General features: G+C 43.2%; 1 protein-coding gene across 3 annotated transcripts in view; it reads left to right on the top strand.

The window, feature by feature from the left end:
* Window positions 1-21465, top strand: part of CCDC85A (coiled-coil domain containing 85A) — a gene marked incomplete at its 3' end in the record, with an annotated part of 78435 nt that overhangs the window by 49109 nt on the left and 7861 nt on the right. For 2 of the 3 annotated variants that reach the window (XM_081998218.1, XM_081998217.1), the window contains exon 3: window positions 13518-13594. The exons of the other annotated variant lie outside the window; for it this stretch is intronic. In XM_081998218.1, coding sequence (XP_081854344.1) covers window positions 13518-13594 — 77 coding nt within the window. The remainder of the gene's footprint in view (window positions 1-13517; window positions 13595-21465) is intronic. 3 annotated transcript variants of the gene reach the window in all.

Genomic DNA, 21465 nt, shown 5'->3' with positions numbered 1-21465 from the left:
AGAGGAGTTCTCTGGTAAACCCCGGTGGAGGCCAGATAGTTGTTACCATCTAGGAAATACCAGGGGGTTGCCGGGGGCCAACTTCTGTGTAAGATTTCTCGCTATGTTTTAGGGCCTTTGGTAACGCTTAACCGTAGCATGACAGATCTTGGTGCTACGGTACCTTTGCCGTTACCCCTGTAGAAGCAGGTGGACGGAGGCAGCGTTGTGGATGGTTTGCCAGCTGGGGCGGGCGGCTTTCCTTCTTGTGCACAACGTGATGTAAATGAAGCGATGGAGGGTAAGCGATACAGGTTTTCTCCTGCTGTTTCTGTAGGTGAAAGCAGGGTTGTCCCCGTGAACGGCAGGAAGTAACGCAGATGGATTGGGACTGGTTGGCAGGCTTTACAAAAACCACAGAAATGGAGGATATAACCCTCCTGCAATAATTTATCACCACAGCTCTTATGTTTATATCCTAAGTCACATGAAGAATGTTCATAAACTTAATTCTGGTCCAATTGTTTTTCTGGTTTTTGCCAAAACTTTCTGTAGAGGAAAAAGCCCACAGCCTTCTTTTGACCGTGTCCACTTCCAGCAGCGAAAAGGAAACGGTGCATTCCTGGAATTATTCTCAAAATTCCCTTGTCTCTGCAGGGCAGGAAGCCAGACTGCATTGTTTTTAATGGCATTTTTCTAGCCTTAAACCTCTGAGGGTGTCTATACTTCTCAATTTTCTTCAGAAATTTCAGGATGCTGTCTGCATTTTGTTACAGCAGCTACCCTGACAGCTCATTTATACACTTACTCTACCTTCCTTGCCCTTACTGCTATAGTACCTGAGCTGTAATAAAATAGTAGGTAGTCTGGTTTTGTTGTCTTTTTAACATGAATTCAATGCAATGGTCATATGTACGTAATATAATCTGATTTGTAATTCTACACACACACCCCAACTGTTTTACGTGTAGTTTTCCTTCAGTTTGTAGTTGCAGTCATGTGTGTCTTTTATTGCCCGGAACTCTGGGAATACTTATGTCTTTTCGTCTTCATTCTAGAAAGACTCAGGAGATACAGTCATAGTTTGCAGCTGCTGGGAGAGTAAAATGTCAGTATTTTTTATTTTTCTAGAATTTATTATATTTCACAACATTCTTATAGTTCAGTTTTAGTACTGGTATTAATCAGATGGACAGGATAACTGTGACTGTACCGTACTGCCTGCTCAGGAAACGCTCAGCTAAAGAGCAAAAATCTCTCTTCTGTCTTTTTGTCTGCTGAAGGAGCACATTTTTAGTCCTTATAATCCTATAAAAAAAGCCTTCAGTATGTGGCCAGAATGAAATCCTAGTAACTCTAAGGCAGGTAGTGAATCAAAAGACTCTCACCTCACAAACACACCGTACGCACAGAAACATGTGCAGTCTTGATTTTTGAGGTCTGTCTCACTATTCTGTGTGCACCATGTAGTGTAAGAGGGACCTGATGCCGAGCGGGGCAGGAAAGGGGCCTCGGGAGGTTGCGCAGCCTTGTGCCGGGGACGGAAGAACTAGGGATGACTTGATTGCTGTTAGTCTCAGCGTGAAGGACGTGACGGTTTCCACCAGCGTTTGTAACCAAAATCCTTGCTCAATTATTTATATGTTTGGGAGGCGGAAATACGTAAATTGCTTTCCCATTAGTGAAGTAACCAGGAAATAAACAGAGGAGACCTTGTTTAAAATACTTGTTTTGTTCCGATGATGTAGATAAGCAGCTGTGAGAGCTCTCAAGTTTGACTGCTCTGTGAGTCATTCTAAGCTTTGTCTGAATGTCAAAGCCCCTTGTACAACTGAACAAAGTATTATATCCCTGATTAAAGATATGCCGTTGATTTAAAGACTTGCAGAATTATTGCAACTGTTTATTTACTGTTTTCAGGTTCTAGAGCACATCCTATATTTGACTGATTTCATCCCTGTTGAATTAAGTGGTACTTGAAACCTAAAAGGAGAAGGTGCATGGGCAACCAACAGCAGCATGGCATCGTTTCATGTGTTTGAGAGACGGCTCAGAGTGAAAAGTGCAGATTTAGAAACGGCCTTGCTGGGTGGCTGATGGCAGTGTTGGCAACGAAGGTGTACGAGTGGTTCTGTGGAAGATTTACTGCCCTTTATTTAGGGCTGCTTGAAGATATATTTGAATCTTTCTCCTAAATGTTTTGGAAATGTAGTAAAGTTGAAAGCGCTTCACTAACCTCTTTGATTAGGAAGATGATCACATTGTATTAAAACCCAAGGATTAGCTTCACTAATAGTGGTAAAATGTCACATGAGTGGAGGGGCTGCCAGCAGGACAGGCAGTAGCATCCTACGGGAGCTGCCACATCAGCTGTCCTGGGACCTGTGCAACCTATAGGAGATCACTGGAGAAATCTGTTAGGCTGACCAGGCAATGGACAGCTGGCTGTTGAACATGCTGACTTAGGAAATCTCAGCTGGTTTTGCTAGGAAGACATTGGCAGATGCACTGCTGGCAGAAGGGGAGAGCGAGCACAAGGGGCTTAGCCACCATTTGCTGGCTCTGGGGGGTATATTGTTATACAACCCTTAAGTTGATAGCTTTAAAGCAGATAAATGTGTATTGTGCAGCCTGTCAGTAATGATCTGTGCCGTGCTTTGTTGCCCGTGTTTGAGATTACTTTTAAATTATTAGTGTCTTAATCAGCATCATGTTAATATAATAGCAGCATATTATGATTGCAGTGAAATAACTGTGAAAGGGACGGAGAAACCAGAAAACTGTTGATATGGTGCATTGGCTTCTTCTGAAGCCCCCCTGATAAAACACACGCTCCCATGTTTTATCCCTCTCACCAGTTTTATTGTTCTGAATCACTTAATGATGTGGGTTTTTATCTGTATACTTTCCACAAAATAAAATGCAGTCTTTGGTTAGTTCTAAGGCCCAGAAGCAGCAGTGTAGGATACAGCCACAGAGATCTCAGGGAAGTCAGGAAAGGCAACAGGGCAGGGAAAAATGTGGGCTGAGGGTAGAGAGAACCATGTCTGACCAGGTGGACGGGGTAATGTGCAAAACGTGCCTGTCCCTGGAAGAGCTTGGATGCTTAAAAATGCAACATGGCAGGGTCTGGCATGCAGCACCCGAGTCCTCTCTGCCTGGCAGTCACTGCCCTGGCTGTGGTTCGGAAGAAGCAGTGGCTGCTGAGAGTCTCACTAGAATAACCACAGAATCTCAGCATGGTATCAGGACCCCAGAGACAGTGGATTAGATCTCCAGAAATTAAAGTAATAAAGAGGTGAAGCTGGGGCAGGGTCCTGCGTTAGGTGGGTGCCTGGTCTGCTGTGGTACAGGCATCGCTATACCCCTGAAGTCAGGTTTGTTTGAGGTATCTAAAACATGCAGGAGACATCTGCAGCATTTTCCAGAGTGCTGAAGTAGTTTAGTAAGGTGCTGATTTCAGCCAGAGCTGGACATTTAGACTGCTTCCTGATCTCCGAGACCCCTCTTGGGGCTTTCCCATGGGGGAAACATGGATGGTCCAGCTGAGGAGGAAGCAGCCCAGGCTCTTGTGTTACGTGGCCTGGCAGACAGACTATTGGAGAGGTGACTACCATGACATGCTTGCACTGATAGATTTTTGGCTTAAAAGCCATGTCATTTGAACACTTATTTTTATTACTCCCTTCCACAATCAGCCCCAAAAAGTCTTACAGAAAAGAAAGAGGCTATACAGACAGCTTTCTCATCCGCTATAGTGTAGCTGCCAGCATGAAATGGATAGTTAATTTTTCCTTAGAATTAGGTTCTGTGCTGAGATTGCCAGTGGAGTAATTTTACAAAATGGTCATCTTTCCTGCTTCAGATGTGACCAGGCTCAGTAGGGACAGGAAGGCGTTATTATATGATGGCTCTTTAATGGGCTGTGGGAAGCAAGAGGGTGGTTTCAGTCTCGAGGACATATTTAATCTTGCAACATCTTGTACTGCATTTAATAGCCTGTCCTACATCTTAATCACTCTGTGCCGAGAAATTAATCCAAAAACCCCTTTTGTCCTGATAATTTTACATCTTCACTGTGTTTGCCCACATTAGCCTGTCTTCCTCTGGCAGTTCCCCAGCTTCTGCGCTTGCCTGATCACAGGAGTGCTCCTCATCACTCATCCATAGAGATGGATAATTGTATAAATCTAGCTTCTCTTTCCCTTGGAGACCTGCTGTTTTTCTGGTTTTCCCCATTGTGTTTCCCAGTAAATATCCATCCTGTAATAAGACACTCGGGGTTTTGGGGAGCACATTCTCAACTTCTTTCTGGGGGGCAAGAGCGTCCCAGTGCTGCGGTGGTGACCTGCTGTAGTTGGTGCCTCCTGCTGATGCTCTGTCGCTGGGAGGAGATGCTGCACTGCTGCCAAGTGCTCATTGCTGCAGGGACAGGCCGCTTGGACGGATATCGGATGGATATCTCGGCCACGCAGGCAGCCTGCCCTGGGCCAGAGGATGCCTGCAGCCACGTGGAAATGTACGAAATGTTTTGATGCCTTCCTTTCCAGACGCAAGAGATGTGGGTGCTCCCCTTTGCCCTCTCTTTCCACTTAGGGAGGAGGTCCGGCCCCCACGGCAGCAGGAGCTGCGTGTAGCCGCAGGCTCGGTGATGCCTTCCCGTCGAGCGCTACGTGGCATGCCTCGTGCACGAGGCAGGGGTGTGTAGCTGCGAGGAGACTGATGGACAGGTCTGAAATCCAAAATTAGATCTCATGCTCGTTAGAAAGTATGACTCAGTATTCCAATATGAAATTGTATATTGGCAGAGCTTTTAAATGTTCTGAGTTTAAGAGTGAATGTAGAAGACTTCTGACCCTCTCAGCAGCTTTTCCTGTACCCGTGAGACAGCAGTCTCACAGATAATAGCTGAATTAAATCCTGCTATCTTCTTGGATTATTACATGATACTTTTTCCCTGAAGATCGGGTGTGCTGGCATTTATTCTGCACACGGGAGATGCTGCCGCCACGCTGGCTCTCTGGCAGGGCTTATGCAAGGCTTCGTGCCGCTGTCTGCACACTGCAGTTTACTGCGGGATGCTTCTGTTGCAGGAAATGGAGCAGTGGCAGGATTAGAAGTGAGCCAGGGAGCTGGAAACAGAGCTTGAGAGTGGCCTTACTGCCCCTCTTGCTTTCCTGGTACTGCCTGCTGCCCGAATATCTCTTGAAGCTGTGATCGGATGGTTGTCCACGTTCTCCCAGGTGAGACTACCTCACTGGAGGCCTCTCCGAGCAGGGAGAGATGTAAGGGTTCAGGAAAGGGTTTCCTGACACAACTTGCTGTGTGCCGTGGTCTGCAGCCTGTAGACAGTAGGACACAGTCTGCTGCCATACACTTGCAATCTGTGGTGTCCGATTTATTTAAAGGTGTATGCAGCTACAGGACCCTTCCCAGCCTTTGTCTTTCCATCCAAACTTGCCCCACGTAAACTCAGAACGTGAACTGTTGGTTTCACTCACACAAGGAGATGCCTTACCAAGGAGAAAGAGTGTGGGTTGGTTGTTCCTCCATGTGTTCATGTGCCTATCAATCTTTGTTGTGAGTTTTGGCATCTATTTTGTGGTTGTATCAAGAAAAAGCGTGTGTGCTTTTGTTCAATGGCTTCGGTAATGTGACAGCTTCTATTTCTGCTCTCTCAGGAGCATCACTTGAATTTGGTTTTGAGTCACATAAATAGTAACCCATCAAAAGGGAGTTTACAGGTTGGATAACTGCCTCCTAGCGAGGCAGTAGATGAGCATAATAATGATTCAGAGGTTTGATCTGATTCAGAATTCCTGGAGATATAGTTTTCAGTTTTGGCCTACATTGCAGTCTTCCAAGTGGAAGCCAATATAATTATTGACTAGAGCTTGCTGTACCAATACTAAAATTCTTGACCAAACTAACTTTTCTATGCTATGTTGCTTCAACATCTGATGATTGGAGCCTGTGAAATACAATTCTACATGATAAGAAAGGTGGCTGTGAGCATCTGTGGGGAGTTGTGGGGATGATGAGGGACCTTTAGTGCATGTGTTCGGCACCACAGTCAGTTTGACCCTCTGGTCCTCTGCTTTTTGCATTTATATTGCTGTTGCTGGGAAGCTTTGTATTTTCATTTATTGAGGGTTTTTTTTTTCATTTTGTTGTAATGCAAATGGTCATTTAACATGGACACAGCAGAGCTGGGAGAAGCTGGAGGTGGCTCTGTGGATGCATGGGGCCATGTAGGCGTGCATGGTTTCACACTGGCCATGTGTTTGCAGGGGACCCAGGGCCTTTTCAGCAAGGCACCACTTAACAGATGCAACCCCACCTGACCAGGAGGCACTGGTGGAAGGTCAAAATGTCTTTTTGTAGATTTCTTTCTATGTACCAGTAGTGAAACCCTCCCTTATTTATCTCCCCGAACCAGTGCCTTCATCTACCTTCCTTCTCTAAGCAACGCTAGTCTGGGGCTTTGCTTTTCCAGTCTTCCATTTGATTTCGCCCAGAAGCGCACTGAACACCCCTCTCTCCTGCTGCTGCGCTTCCAGTCTAGGGGCATGTGCCTGCAGCTGGGGGACACTCCTAATGGGCAAATGAGAGTGCAGTGGCATAGGGACAAAGCCAAGCAGTTAAGTAAGTAGAGCTGATAAGGATTTTACCAATCATGAAACACACAAAATCAATACCAGAACAAGCTAACAGCCAGTGGGAAAGGTTTTAGCAATAGCATAATGGATTTGATTTTCTCAGTTTTCATCAATAACGTGGCAAATGCATTTAGCACAGGCTGAAGTGGAGCTAACAGGAGATCAAGCAGGCCAGCAAGAAAAGCTTTGCTGTTGTCACCTCTAGCACCAAAAAACCCCAAACAAACCAAGGTTAGTGTTACAGCAGACCATTAGCGTGACAGTGTTATCCACCTGTTAGCAAGAGTATTATGGATAGCTTCAGAGAAGGAGGAGACAACAGCTTACCTTGTCTGACATCTGATATCTTTTTTAGGTACTCTTGTAGTCGAATCCTCTTTCTCTATGAGAGTTTTTTAAACTTCTTAAGCTTTTTTTTATACAGGAATTCAACTGGAATTTTTGTTGGACCCCAAAGTTAAACAAAACCTCCAGCAAATGCCAACCTAAATCAATAAAGTTCTTCAGTGGAAACCAACTCTATATTTTTAGTAGGTTGTGTCACCAGCAGCAGTTGGGTGACCTCAGACATTCCTTGGGTGACCTGAGCAAGAGTGAAATCCCTGGGTGCTGCCACAGCAGAGCGATGCCTGCACCTCGCTACAGGGAAGCATGCACGTGGCAGCCCGGGCAGCCTAGATCTGCTCACTGCACCTGCGTAATCCACAGTGTCAAAGTGGCACTTAAATCTAGACAAATGCAAACACATTGGCAATCTGAGTCAGATGGCGTCGATGAATCATTAAAGGCATGGCTAGGGCTGCCTCAAAGCAATGAGAAGTATTTTTTCTTGTAATAAATAGATAATTCATGATTAAAAGCTGCTGCAGCCAAGAAAACACTAATTTTGTATGAAATCTGTGTAAAAACATCTGATTACAGAGGTAACGTAATTAGCACATGTCTGTGTGTAATGTGTGCTGAAAAGGGGAGACATGGCACATATTGCCCAAGAAATAAAACGAAGTGGCAGGGGTAACGTTGCATTCTGGATCTTCGAATTAGCATATGTAAGCTTTTCCCTTTGCTAGGATTCAGTTTTGAAATATTCAGTTAATTATATTTTTAATTACAGAGAGATATCAAGAAGTGCTGGATCTGTAATCGCAAGAAATCTCAGCTTGGGGTGGGAGAATTTTAGAAAAAAGCAGTATTGAGAAGTGCAGAACCCTATCTTAATGCTAATGCTACAGTGTTTGCTGACCCAAAACCTTCCGAGAATACGTGCCTTAGTGGTAAATAGCTCCTAAACTTTCCGGTGAGCTTAACAGAATTTTGCTTTAGGCAAACGTCTTTCTGTCCACATGATAGCACTTATCATCATGTCGCTATGTTACAGGGGAATTCTGCTGCACTTTAATAAGAAGTTCTCCAGCACTTATTTGATAGGAGGGTTACGTAAGATGTGCAACCATAATAGAAAATCATAGAAGACAGGGCTAAAAATGACCTTCAGAGGTCATTTCTTCCTGCCGCTGGGAGGTTGGATGCTGCCAGTGTAAAACACTGAGCAGTTTCACCAATTTAGAGATGCAGGTGGTGTAAATTCGCGTTAGTGTAAATCCAACAGTGTGATACTTTTTTTTTCTTATATTCAAACAAGGTAGCTGAAAGGAGATGGATAGCAGTAATAACATGTTTTAGTCATGAATATTAATATTGCAGTAATTAAATCAGATGGCTAGGAATTATAGGACGGGGAGATACTTTGCGTGTCGTTGAATCTGCTCCCCAGTTAGCATAGAAACCCTTCCATAAACATATGGAGCTGTCAGTTAATTTCTGGAAGGTTTAAAGTAGCCCTTGCACAGCCTTGTTTTTCATCTTTCATTTATTGAAAGATGATTTAGTTTTCATTGCGGGATGCTGGGTGTGGATTTGAATGACCAAAATCCGATTTGATATGCAATTATTCTATTCCTGCCAACGCAGTGCAGGAAGAGCAGCATAACAAATCACTTTCGCTATTGAAGTTGAATATACCTTAAGCGAACCTTTGTTGCCATATATCAAAGTATCACTATACGCAACATGCTAAATTCTTTGCTGAGGTAAATTGTTGGCAGTTTCCTTTATTTATACCGTGTTTAAAATATGCGTATCGGGATGTGACAGCTCTCCAGATTCTGGTGACCTCCTTTAGGAACGTGAATACCAATAGAGCTGAGCCAATGGAAGCAGAAAATGTCGATGTTAACAGAACTGAGGTGATGTTTGCATTATCATGAAATCGTGTTTTTCCATTTTCTGGCAGTGAGGATGGACTAGCTGCTGCTGCTTCAGAGCAGCCTTCTGTCCAGCATAGCATCTTCTCTTCATGCCGGCCGTAAGTTAATGGCTAGGGTTCAAGGCAAACAGTATTACACTTTGCTCCTAATACCTCCAGCCTTCTAAGTATCTCCAGCTTGGAGGATTTTTTTCTGCTTCCTGTGGGATGTCTGCTTTGCTCATCCACTGTATTACCAGTTTTCGCCAAAGTTAAAACATTATATACGTTTTTTTAACTTCCGTGAAGCAAGTCGCATCTTCTGCATTGATGGGTTTATCCTTTAAAGTTAGTCAATAGGAGGTCTGTGGAATCCCTGTGCTCAATTTTTGCAGACAGCTATTGTAATTTGGAGTAATTGTTTTTTAAAAATGCAGAAAAATGGAATTTTACTTGTTGAGTTAAAGCACTTGTGCATTACTTTCTGAGTTTGTATCAGTACTAGGGGCGTTGCATCTCCTACCCTTTCTTTACCTCAAATGCTCCTCTGGTCATTAGATAAAATCCTTTCTGCCTGCTGTTTTGTGCTTGTTACTCAAGCTCACTTGAACAAGTAAAAATATAGGTTGAACTGTTGAGTTTTTGCTTTCTGTGGGGTTCTGATCTATTTGCTTTGCAGGGAGTTAATAGCTGGGTAGAGGACTTCAGTCTTTAAGAAGTTCTCCAGTGCAATCGCACAGTTGCCTGTGCGTTGTAACCTTCCAGTCTCTGCAAAAAAAAAAAAAAAAACAAACCCAGAAAAAAAAAATCAGAATTTAAAATGACGTCTTCAACCGTTCTAAAATAGCAGAGGATAATCTAGCTTAAAGAACATTATGAATTACTTGATAGACAAGATCAGGTGCAGTCAAAATGGATAAAGCCAAGGCACACCTATGCCTTTGGCAGCAACGTGTCTGGTAAAGTTTGACATAACTCAGAAATACCTACTAGCTTTGAGAGTGTGGATGTCAAAAGGCAAAGAGATGAGCTACGTAAATGTTGATGTTCTCTAATAACATGGAGAAAGGGTGGATTTCACTGAATTTCCCTAAAAGCAAAATATTACTGTCTCTCTAGTAACTTGGAAAATAATTTTAGTTTCAGTCCTGGAATGAAGCATCACACAGTGATGACATTTTCAATCATGCTGAGAGCATGGGCAGCTCAAGCAGGGAAGCTCATTTGATAGGACTCCATTCCTGAGAATGGGAATTGTTCAAAATTGTTGCTCCTGTAGAAGAGCATCTTCTAAAGGAAGATGGGAAGGAGCGGGAATAATGCTACCAAGAAGCACGCAGGTGATGAAAGTACTTTGGCTACACGACAGTGTCATGTCTTTGTGGTCTGATCTTGTTTAGCTGTGGGCCCAAATTAGTTGTTTGTCTGTTTTTATTTGAGTATTCATTTGATCTCAACACAGCTAACACTTTCTGTGCTATTACCCATAACATAGTAGTTGGGCTTTTATGATGTTAATACAGATGCTGTTTTTCCCTGGTTGTGTTCTCAGCAGAGGAAGCTCAGCAGATTTGTGTTTGGAAGTTTATCTATAAGCAGTCTAGAACTCAAGTTTAAGATTCTGCAAATAAGGGAGGGTTTTCTGTGCACTTGCAGCTCTGTGAAAATGAGCAATGTTAGATAAATCTGTTTGGGGAAATATAAAACACAAGAAGGTTTTAGGACTAATGACACCAGCTAGGCATCATCGCGTTTGCGCAGGTTATGTTTCAGAGCAGTGGTTGCCTGAGACGTAGCATCTTATTAAATGCTTTATTATAGGACAACAGTGATGTTACGGTAGTGATGCTAAGTTTCTGTACTGCTTTTCCTTTGGGAGACATTTGTTTTCAGCTCAGATACTGAAGCTGAAGCATTACTATCATAAGTTCATTCTGCTTCAGTTTTAAATTGCTTAATTGTCTTGTGAAAATTTGCCTGGAACGACAATGAGAGTGGTATCAGGTAACCATTTTCTGGATGGCATTTTAAGATTTGCTCTTTATTTCGAGCTCTTTACTTGGTCTCCAGGCTGATTAAGAGTAGATGGATCATATATGCCTCTCATAAATACTTTTAAGATGCAACTCTCTCTTTTTTTTTGGTTTTGTTTGCTATTAGTGTTGCTGGTGACAGTGTTTCACTTTGTGTATTTTCAATTTCTCTGTCTCTTATGTCCTTAACTGGCTTTTCAGCTCATTTTTCCCTCTAAGCTCATAGCATCACAGCATAAATATATTAACAGATACTGAAATATATATGCATCTAGTCTATGTGTCAAGAAGACTCACACAAATAAGGATTTGCTAGATCAAGCCTTTGGTAGGTGACCTAATTTTCCATTTTAATCAGATTACAAAAGGAGATTTAAAGAAATGTTTCACACTTTAGAAAGTTTAACAGGCATGGAGATTTCAGACCGAATCCTCAGCTGGTATGAACTGGCATTGGGAAGTCGTGAACTGACAGCAGAGTTGTGTGATTTGAAGGAGCAGAGATCTCAGCTCTGGACTCCCAACATACAAGTGAAGAAATAAAACTGAGAGCTATACGCTACATGATGAGCTAATAAATGATGAACCAGAAAATTACAAGAGACCTGGAGTTGAGGAGAATCCAGAAGGGAGCTTGCATGAAATAGGCTAGTGGGCATAGCTGGAAAGTCAAACTTGAGCATGAAGTCCGAGCCCAAGCTAACATAGCAGTGAACTTGTAACCTGTGAATTTAGAGATGACTAGTGCCAAAGAAAGCAACTACTTCAGTCCCTCCCAAAAAGATGGCACCACCTAAACCATCTTATGTAGAAAACAACTAAGAGATGAGATGAGATTTGCTGGGAGCCTATAGCAAAGACCGTAATGGTGAGGGAGCTTCTGCGGCTCCTCCCAAAAGCACTGCTGCTGGGAAGGAAGCTGATTTGGTGGGAGGTACACTGTCGTATATAGTTAATTGAATAAGCTCTTCGTCTTCTAAAGTGCTCATCTGAGCTAGGCTTAGTAACTCTCCAGAGATGCACCCATCACTAGCTATGAAAATCCTTATGCAGCAGAGCGCGCAGAACCTCAGATTACCTCTTTCCCTTTTATTGTACAATGCTATTTTTAATCCGGTGCCTTGCTGTGTATTAATCATTTTTGACAAATTTCTTCACGTCATGTAAATTCCCGTGCACTAGCTGTGCATGCATAGTTTAGCCCATTGCAGTCTTGTAAGAGCAGTAGGTGACACCTCATTTCCCATCACCTTTATTTTATGGGCAGGCTGGCATGGTGGTTAGGTATCAGAGGAAACTGGTGCACAAATTCAGCTGTCATTTTAAACCAGCGAACAGCTCTGTCGTCAATGCAGCTTTGCGGGGTTATATCAACTGACAGTACTGCCCCGATACCCGTGGATTCCATACCATTAATCATCAAAGAAATAATTTTACTCGTTATGTGGTGGTATGAGTACAAGTATATTGCTGGAATTGACATCTCTGAGAAAGTTGAGTGGATCACTTGAGTCAGGAGCGGACTTCTATCTACATGCAAGGAGGTACAAGAGTCACAGCAGTGTTTCTGGACTGAGAAGATATCTTTTCTCTTACAGTCGAGCGCTACTTTCTCAGGCATGTATTTTTCTTAGATATAGGACTTTAATAGCAGAAATTCAGTGTGACCCAAGAAATGCGTGATAGTAAAGCTCTCGGATGCTTTTAGGGATGGATCATGGATCTGCTCTTCTTACATAAAGTTCTTGGGAACAGAGCAGACTAGGAGTGACTCATATTCTCCATAATCAACCGTATTATCTTCTGAAGGTCAGTGAGGTTACTTGTGAATAGAGTGGGCAGGATTTTGCTCTTCAACCAGTCCCACACAGCAAAGCAGCACTGTGAGAGTGTGACCCTGGTACGGTACTGCCCTGGCATGCGTGGGGAGAGGAGTACTCGCTGTGAGCAGCGCTGTGCCCCAGGCAGTTGTGCTATCAGCCGGGCTCCAAACCCTCTCAGGGCCCTGGGGACACACATCTGGTTTCTAGCACAGGCTCAAGCCATGGCAACACGTCTGATTCCTAGCAGAGGCTGAGGCTTGAGCCTCCATGCGGGCAAGCTGCTGTCCCCGCAGGCGAGGTCACGGCTTGCGGCCGGGAGGCTGCGTGTGCACCACCAGACCTCCACGGTGGAGGGGCCTCTTTGACTTGGTTTTCCTGCAGAAGAATGTCTTCTCTTTCTGGGCTTTTCAGTGGTGACTTGGTGGGATAATGCTTACTACTGTGGAGTATTTCCAAAATAGAGTACAAGCTCACAGAGCTTGGGGGATGGGTTGGAAGAACTCAAGTCTGTGTTGCCTTTCTGTAAGATACCTTGTGTCTGAGAAGGGACCACCATAAAGCGTAGCAGTTTAGAATCACAAGCAACAAGGAATTGGATTAATTCTAGTATCAGTGCTACTTGCACTGCCCTTGAGAGGAGCAGAGCTGAATGTTTAATGGACGTTTGAGAGAGGCAGTCTGCTGTGAGCGCAAGTCAGAATGTGGCACAGGCTCTGACACTAGTAAACACAAGCAGATCTCTGTGGATAATATGAGTTTTTTTCTTTTTGATTTTTAGAATCAACCTTGTCCTATGTTAGGCAGCTGGAGGCAAGAGTAAGACAGCTGGAGGAGGAAAATCGCATGCTGCCCCAGGTGGGTGACTTCTGTTGGTGGGAACAGTAGCCGGCAGCTAGACAGCAACGCTCGAGTCTTCGTGCTTGAGATAAAATCAGTATTAATTGTCATTTGACGTTACTGCATTTGAACACTCAGGCTGATCATTCGGATAATCAAAGGCACTCACATCTGTTTGTTCATCGTGCTTGTGATTGCGTGGGGTATTTATTTAAGACTGTGACAATGCTTTCATTAATTTTTCTCCTTTGCAGGTGTTGATACCTTGCTAAGAAAATTTCACTGGAAGCTGCTACTTACGATTAATTAGCTTAAGGGTTGAAAATCACAGTGAACTGAGCCTTTACATTCTGGTTTTATTACAAGAGCTTCTTGTTATTAAAATATTGAGTACTTTTTATAGTTAACCAAAATACTTTGCTTGAAAAATACAAATTTTTTAAGTAATAGTAATTGGGTGAGGTTATCTTTAATATTTTGCAGAATATAGTAGATTCGTAAAAGCAAGACTGAAATTGAATAAATAAGCAAATATGACATTGAAGTTTTTCCCAATATGTTTTTAAGAATGAAAAATTTTGAAATTCATTAAGAATGAATCAAAGACACTTGTATTTTTTTATATGTACACATATATACCAGTGCGTATTTCTATTATATTTCATTGAGTAATCCTTAGGAAAATCCATAAAGTCTCCAAATGAAGTTGCCCACTGGAAGAAGAAAAAAGTTGCATTTAGTTTAAATCAAACAACAGTTTAAATGAAGGCATTGGTCTGAAGGAGAAAATTGTTTTGTATTGAACCTAGTACTGTTATTTGAATGTAAAATCCAAAATAGCAGTGAAATGTAGTAAGAAGTAAAATCCACTGGCTCAGATTTATTCATTTGTATAAGCTAAGATTTAGCTAAAAGATCTCAGTCCCAGGTTAGCGATTTCCTTTCTTAAGGCAGATTTTAAGTAAAGTGTGGGGTTTTTTTCTCACTTATAATATGACAGTTGGAAGGGCCTCTGTAGCTCTTGTTTAGCTCTTGACTTGCTAGGTGACCTTGAGCAAGTCATGTAACTTCTCTGTACCCTAATTTTTTGATCTGGAAAAGGAGGACAGCAACGATGGTTAAATGTCTGTCCGTTAGCACATAGACAGTCTTCAATAGGAAGGACAAAGGTTGATCTTCAGTGATAAAGAATATTATTTTCTTGTCAAGAATGGAGTTCAGGGCAAATGTTATCAAACCTACCTGAGAAATACTCTTGTGGTTTGGAACGACACGGGGGGATAAATTGTGCAGAACATTCTTTGTGGGCAAAACCTTTAAAAGACTGTATGTTTTATTTGTCTGTGGTTGAGGCGCTCAGGTGGAGACCCATGAAATGCATTACCAAATCTTGCCGAAGACTGGAACACCCACATTGTGCATGTTGAGTTCATTGAAAATGTCTTAGATGGGGTGCCAAAACCAGAATATAGTGCTTGTGAAAATAGCACTTAAGCCTGTAGCTGTTGCAAAAGTCATTGAAACAAAATACGCTGATTGTGAGGTTTTGAAGGGGACGAACTAGGTAAGCAAGCCTGCAAACCGCTTTTTTTGTTTTTAAATACACAGGTCAAAGTTTGTCTTACACTTGGTTTTGTTGGCACAAGGATCTGTAGTAGAGTTATGAAAAATCTCCTAGTATCTCTGGATACTTTATTACAAGAAATAATGACTGACAAGGGTTCATGTTTCCTGGCATATCTTAGTCACCTTTCCTCCTGAAGAAAGTCATTGCTTCGGGGAGAGGAAGGAAATGTAGACACCAAGCTTATTCTGACTTTGCGTTTGATTACCTCAGCGTTGCATTTGCATGAGTTTGTTTTGGGGGATTGTTGTTCCTGTGAGTAACACCCTGAACGTGCTGTCAGCAGTGATCAGGCCCTGTCATGAAGACAAGGACACGGGATGGAAATGCATAAGCTCCTGGCACTGGTTCCATTCCATTTAATGGGAGGAATGGGAGTTTGTTGGGCGTTGAGCCAAACCCAGCGCTCTTGACAAATCAGCTGAAAATATACGAGCTCGACAACTGATGAAGGTTTCTGGCACTGCTCTTACTCAATTGCAATGTTGTGCCTTAAAATTTCACCAGTGAGAGAGTGCCTTTTGCTTTTTGCATCGCACCTCATCGACAGCGTACTGGAGCACTGGGAGGGTTTGGGAGTTGCAGGACTGCGCTTAGTATGAGGGAGGTGATGACTTGCACTCGTGAGTGTGACGCCTCTGCCAGGTCGTTACTGCAGAGTCCTTACCTTGCTTTCTGAGGCTTTTTTCTGTCCTCCTGCTACACTTTTCTTCTTTTTCCTCTCTGCTTTCAGTATCCTGTCTTTTCCCCTGTTTTCTGCTTATGCACCACTTGTGAAAATGCACTGGCACATTTGTTGACACCCTCTTCAGAGAAATCACTTCTTTCATCTGTCACTTAGGTGTGGTTCTTTTCCAGTTTCTTTTGTTTTGCTTGTCTCCCTCCATACATACTAATTTTCTTTTCAAAACCCCACAGACCTCTAATGTAAAGGTTTTATTAATATTTAGTGGCAAGAACATTTCCAGAGAAAATGGATTTAAGTGCTGCCATCACTGTTCAAATGGAATCTGAGTTTTAGTTCACTCTGCAGTACCCGAGGGCTTCTTTGTCAGGGGAAATGCAGTACCACCATCGAGTCAATATTTAGTTTGATCAGATAATAGAAAAGGTATAAAAATGTGCGTATTCACTTAAGCCTGTTAATGTCTCTGCCTGTGCTGCCGAGTTGTTCTGGTGGCAGATTATAGCACAGTAGTGGGTTTAAGAGTTAAGAGAAGCCATAGACGGGTTGTAGGTTTGCTGTGTTGGTGAGAGTTGTGATTTGCTGTTCTTTTTGTTGTGGTGGTGGTGGTGGCCTTTTTTCCTTCTCTCAGATAGCATGTAACAAGACATGATCCAGACCCTTTCAGTTTCTGGCCACAAATAGGATTTTCATGCAAGAAAGCAGATACTTTCCAAGATTTATGCTATGCAGCTGGGTCTTCTGTTAAGAATGCCAAACTGTGCCGGGTGTGCAGCTTGTGCTGGTGCTTCTCAAACGCTCATGTAGGTAAGGGTGCGTGACAGCAGTGCATAGAGGCAAAAGGATTTGAGCGAGAACGTTTCTGTTTTGCTTGGCTGGATTTCAGGCCAGAGTAGTTCCCTGGTGGGGCTGGGGCAGAAAAGCTCTCTGCAGCACACGGGCCCTGGCAGTGCCGCTGCCGTCTGCTGCCTGAAAATGTACGTGAAACTACAGCATCACTGTGGATTGAGTTGTGCTGCTAACATAAAAAAACCCCACCATGATAGTATGACCGGTGCTCTAGCCAGAACATAGTGTCTGTTGTAATGAAGATACTCGGCCATAATTAAGAAAATATGTAGGGACCAAACAATGGATTCAGATCCCAGTTACAGCTTCCTGGGCTGTGCCAGATCTGTTACGTCAAGTGAGTAACTTTAGACAACTGAGAACAGGAGTGTCCTCCCAGACTTGGTGTGGTGCATAACTGCTCTCCATGTCTTACGCTGGGAAAGCGAGATCAGGATCTGGCATCCACATGTCAATTAACTAGGGGTAGTATTTCAGGGCTGATAAGCTCAGCTGAAATGTAACAGAAATGTGGACATCTGTCATATAATGACAGAGAATCCATTTGCAAAAGGACATTCTTGGCAAGCCACCCAATTTAAATTGCTTCAGTTTTTATTTGTTTCATGGGAGGAGGGAGCAAGAGGCAGAGATGGAGAATTGTCAGACATTTCCCCCTTCTAACTCTTTGTCCTTGTAATTTAGCTTTACCTTTTAATGGAGAGGAAAGGAAGCATTGCCAGAATGCTGCTTCCCAAGCGAACAACTGCATGGGTCAGTGAGGCCCCAGGCTGGATGCGGGGAGCTGAGCTCCCGACGTCCACAGAGTGCAGCACCGAAGCCGTGAGGCAGGTGTGGTGCAGGGCTGAACCACAGCCCTTCTGCTCCCTCTCACATGGGCTTTTCTGCCTCCATTTCCTCATTCTTTCCAAGTCTTTTGGTCCTTTTCCATCTCTTTTCGTTGTTTCTCTTTCAATTCTACTGTTGCTTCAGGCACTTCATTTGGGTTTTGCATCCTTGCTAGCCTTTTCCAGTCCTGGTATGTTTAAGTGTGAAATGGCAGGCATGACCCTTAGGCACACACTAGTTTATTTTTAAGCACTTCCAACACTTTCCATTTCCTTCTTTCTTCCCCCTTCAGTTAGATTATTACATTTTATTTCAAGCCATTTCCAAATCTTTTTTGCTGAGATCTGTGGTTTTTTAATTTTCCCTCTGCATGGTATGGTTTTAGTTATGAAATTAGAAGATGGGAACTGTTTGGTTAGTATTTTTTTTGTAAAATCTGTGTCACTCACGATCCAATACCATTTGTCTCCTCCCTTCCATAGCGTGTAGAAGAATAGGGAATCCTTCCACCAAAATGTAATTAAAACCCATTGAACAAACCTGCTACCTAATCATGTCATTAAAGATTTGCTGAAAGTAAATCAACAGGATCCACCCACCCTGTTCTTTCATGTGCTCTCATCCTCAGTTTAAATTAATAGTCACTCATTAATGGAGTGACTTCAGCTTACAACCGCTGAGGTTCTGACCGGAGTCTTTGTCTCAGGGCATCCTAAGTATAGTGCTTCCACGTTGGTGGGCATGTGCAGGCTGAATGGCAAAAGCTTATGGGCCTGATGTTATGAAGATGGACATTCAGGAAAACCTGGTGCACAAAAAGAGCTGCAGTTCGGAGAGAAGGACAGATTATTATTTTTCCAGAGTACTTTCCAAAAGTCTGGAGTTACTTTGTACTCATGATTTTCTAGCAAAGTCCACTGAATCTTTCATATTTTAAATAGTGGTGGTCTTTATATGTGTGGCCTCCAAGATTTGGAGGTGCTACAGCCCAGAGCCTTTTTCTCTTACAGGTTCATTAGCAGAAGAGCTTTATGAAGGGCCTGCTGAAAATGGTTGCTTCTGAACCTGTGTAGCCAGCAATGGTTTTGGCCACTCAGAAATCTGAGCATGCTTCAAACGTTCTGTGAGGGTATGTGGATTTCGGCAGCAATATGCAGGAGTAGAGGTTTCTGCTGAGGTCATTGAGAACAGGAATTATGGTGAATAACTGCAGCATTTAAAAATTGTGTGTTTTAATTGATAGGAACGTTCCCTAAAAAATTGTTGCTGTTTTGTTTGGTGCATTAGCAGAGCAACGTACTGCAGCTTGTTGCTTTCTGTTTTTCCTTTCTCCTGCCTATTTGAAACAAGCTGACAAACACAGCCTGTGTTTTCTTTGAGCTAATGGGGAAATTGAGGGCTGCGGAAATCCAAAAAAAGCTTTGAAAATCAGGTAGTGATTGAACTGGTGTGGCAGTTAGCCAGCAGGAAGGATATACTTCCTGGTAAACCACTTGCTTCTGGGATAAAAGGCAACTGGAGAATGAGGTCTTGTGCATTTGTTGAGGTGGGTCCCCGATGGTAAGTGAACAGAGCAGTGCCCAGGGGACAGGAAAATCGTGTTCTCTCAGAAGCTTTGGTGAGGTGACTGCAAGTGTCCTTGGGGCAGAGATGGACTGTGCTTTTTCTTCCTTGACTACTCCTGCATGCCATGGGGAGGTTGCGAATCAGGCAGCAAGCAGCATGCTTCCTCCGGAGGGGCTGGCAGATAAACTGCCACTGACTTGAGCTATGTAGTGTGCCACAGCGGTTTTCATTCATGACTCTCTTTAGCAACAGTATGGATTGAAAAAAATTGTTTTCTACTGGCTCAAGTAGAAAGGCTCATGATTAGTTCTTTCCATCCAAGAGTATCCTGTTCTACACAGGGGTCTTTATTCTGACCGTGACCAGGGTACAGTGCAGGGTTTGCCTCTGGCACTATGGGACAATGGCCTGAGTATCCTTAACGTTTTGCAGTCAATGTGAGGGAGATGCTAACTTTCCATTCGTCTAATTTTTTGTTATGTGATAGGATGGGCTTGAGTCAGATTTCCTGTGCTTTCTATTCACTAGTCACGTGTTGGCATTAGATATTTTATAGATTTACTTCCAACAGGAAATGGATCTGCACATTTAGTGATTGCACTCTCTTATCTTTGTGGCAAAATGTACACGGGATATTATGTGGGTTTCACCTGTTTCAGGCAATGTGCTTTCTGCAGCAGTATTATCTGTTCACTGTACACCTTAGACTCAGAGGAAGGAATGTGCAAACTGTGCTGTAGCTTGGGCACAAGGGCTGGTCAGGGGCAGTAGGGAAGGGCAGTAGGATGAGGAAAAAAAAAGTTAATTATTTCTCAGATGTTGGTGTTTTACAGCTCTGTTCATTCAAAATTACTCAAGATGTTTAAAGTTAATAGAGATTTCAGCACTATGGAGCCATGACTTTAGATGTACAATCTGTACTAATTTTCCCTGGCTTTTAATAGCAGTATTTATATTTTACCGTTCAAAACTGACCAAAGTCTTTGCTGGTCTTGGAGTCAGTACTTTGACTTTTTAAAAAAAACAAAGCTGACTGAGGGAATTTATCCTAAACCAGAATTGCTCCAATCTGCTTTACTACCCCTTTTCCTTCCTCTTTCATTTCTTTTCCAAAAGTATAGCATTAAGTCTGCCCAGTCACTAACAGATCTATAAATCCTTCCCAAAGAAAAGTAAGTCCTAAATCTCCCTCCATACATCACAGCAAATTGATAATAGTCATTGATGTGGAGAATTGTAGGATGACGCACTGCACGCTGCCCTAAGTGTGTGTCGGTATTGTCAGCCTAGTTATGAGACCCATTAGTGCCCACTATTGCGGTTTACGCTGCGCCCGTTGCTTGGCAGGAGGGAGGCACTGGAAGAGAGTTTGTGCATCAAACGGAGTTTCATATTTAGACTCAAGGTACCTTTTCCGTGGGCTTAGTATGTGCAGCATTCTTTTTTTTTTTAGTTGCTTTTAGGGTTTTTTTGAACGTGTGCGGTTCAGTCCTGCAGCCTGGGTGCAGATGATTGCTGGGATCGAGTCTAACATGCTCAGCAGTTGCGGGGGTTCTCTCTGCGATGTGCCCCTTTGGCACCGCTGTGAGCCGTGCAGCGCTGGTTACAAAGGCCCGGGCAAATCCTGATGAAGTCATGCCCGGCATATAAACTTGCTTTGGACTGGGGTACTTGTCAGTTGAACATTTTCAGGCAGACTGGATCTGTGAAGTTCAGCCTCATGTCATCTCCGTGCCCTTTTTCTCCCACACCCACCTTCATCTTTCCTATTGTTTAGATCATAGACACCCCCAAAAAGACTGCAACGTGCTATGTGCTTGCTCAGCAGGGCAAATCAGTGCACCTCAGGGCACTGATTCTGATCAGAGGCTCTTTCCACTGCCATTATTTTTCCTTCAGAAACGCATTTCCCACACATTGCAGCAGGAATTACTGCTACATTATTTCTTAATGTTTCCTACAGCGTTTCTTACTCTGTAAGAAAGGAACTTATTCTTTCTCAATCTTTGACATGTTTTTCTTCTTTATATTTCTCATTATTTTAAAGAAAATTCTGCATGAAGGATGATAGTGGAGAGCAGGTCAGGCTGAAAGCACCTCGGGAGCGTCTACTCAGGCCGTCTCTGTCAGTGCAGCTATCCCATTGCTGTCTGTGAATGCAGCAGGAGTATTTTTAGCACTCCTCTGAAGCCGGCTGCTTGCTCAGGTTACCTCGGCACTGCAGTCATTCCAGGAGATGCTTTACATCCTGCAAAGTCTGAGGTGACTGAGCTGTAAGAGTTTAGGTAGCTTGCATTTGTTTGGCGGTGTCCTGAAGAACCCTTCCAGGTGTCCACT

Source organism: Phaethon aethereus (genome assembly GCF_964289735.1).
Source record: "Phaethon aethereus genome assembly, chromosome: 3".
Taxonomy (NCBI): Eukaryota; Metazoa; Chordata; class Aves; order Phaethontiformes; family Phaethontidae; genus Phaethon; species Phaethon aethereus.
Note: the sequence above shows the minus strand (reverse complement) of the source record. Positions and strands in the feature narration are given on the sequence as shown.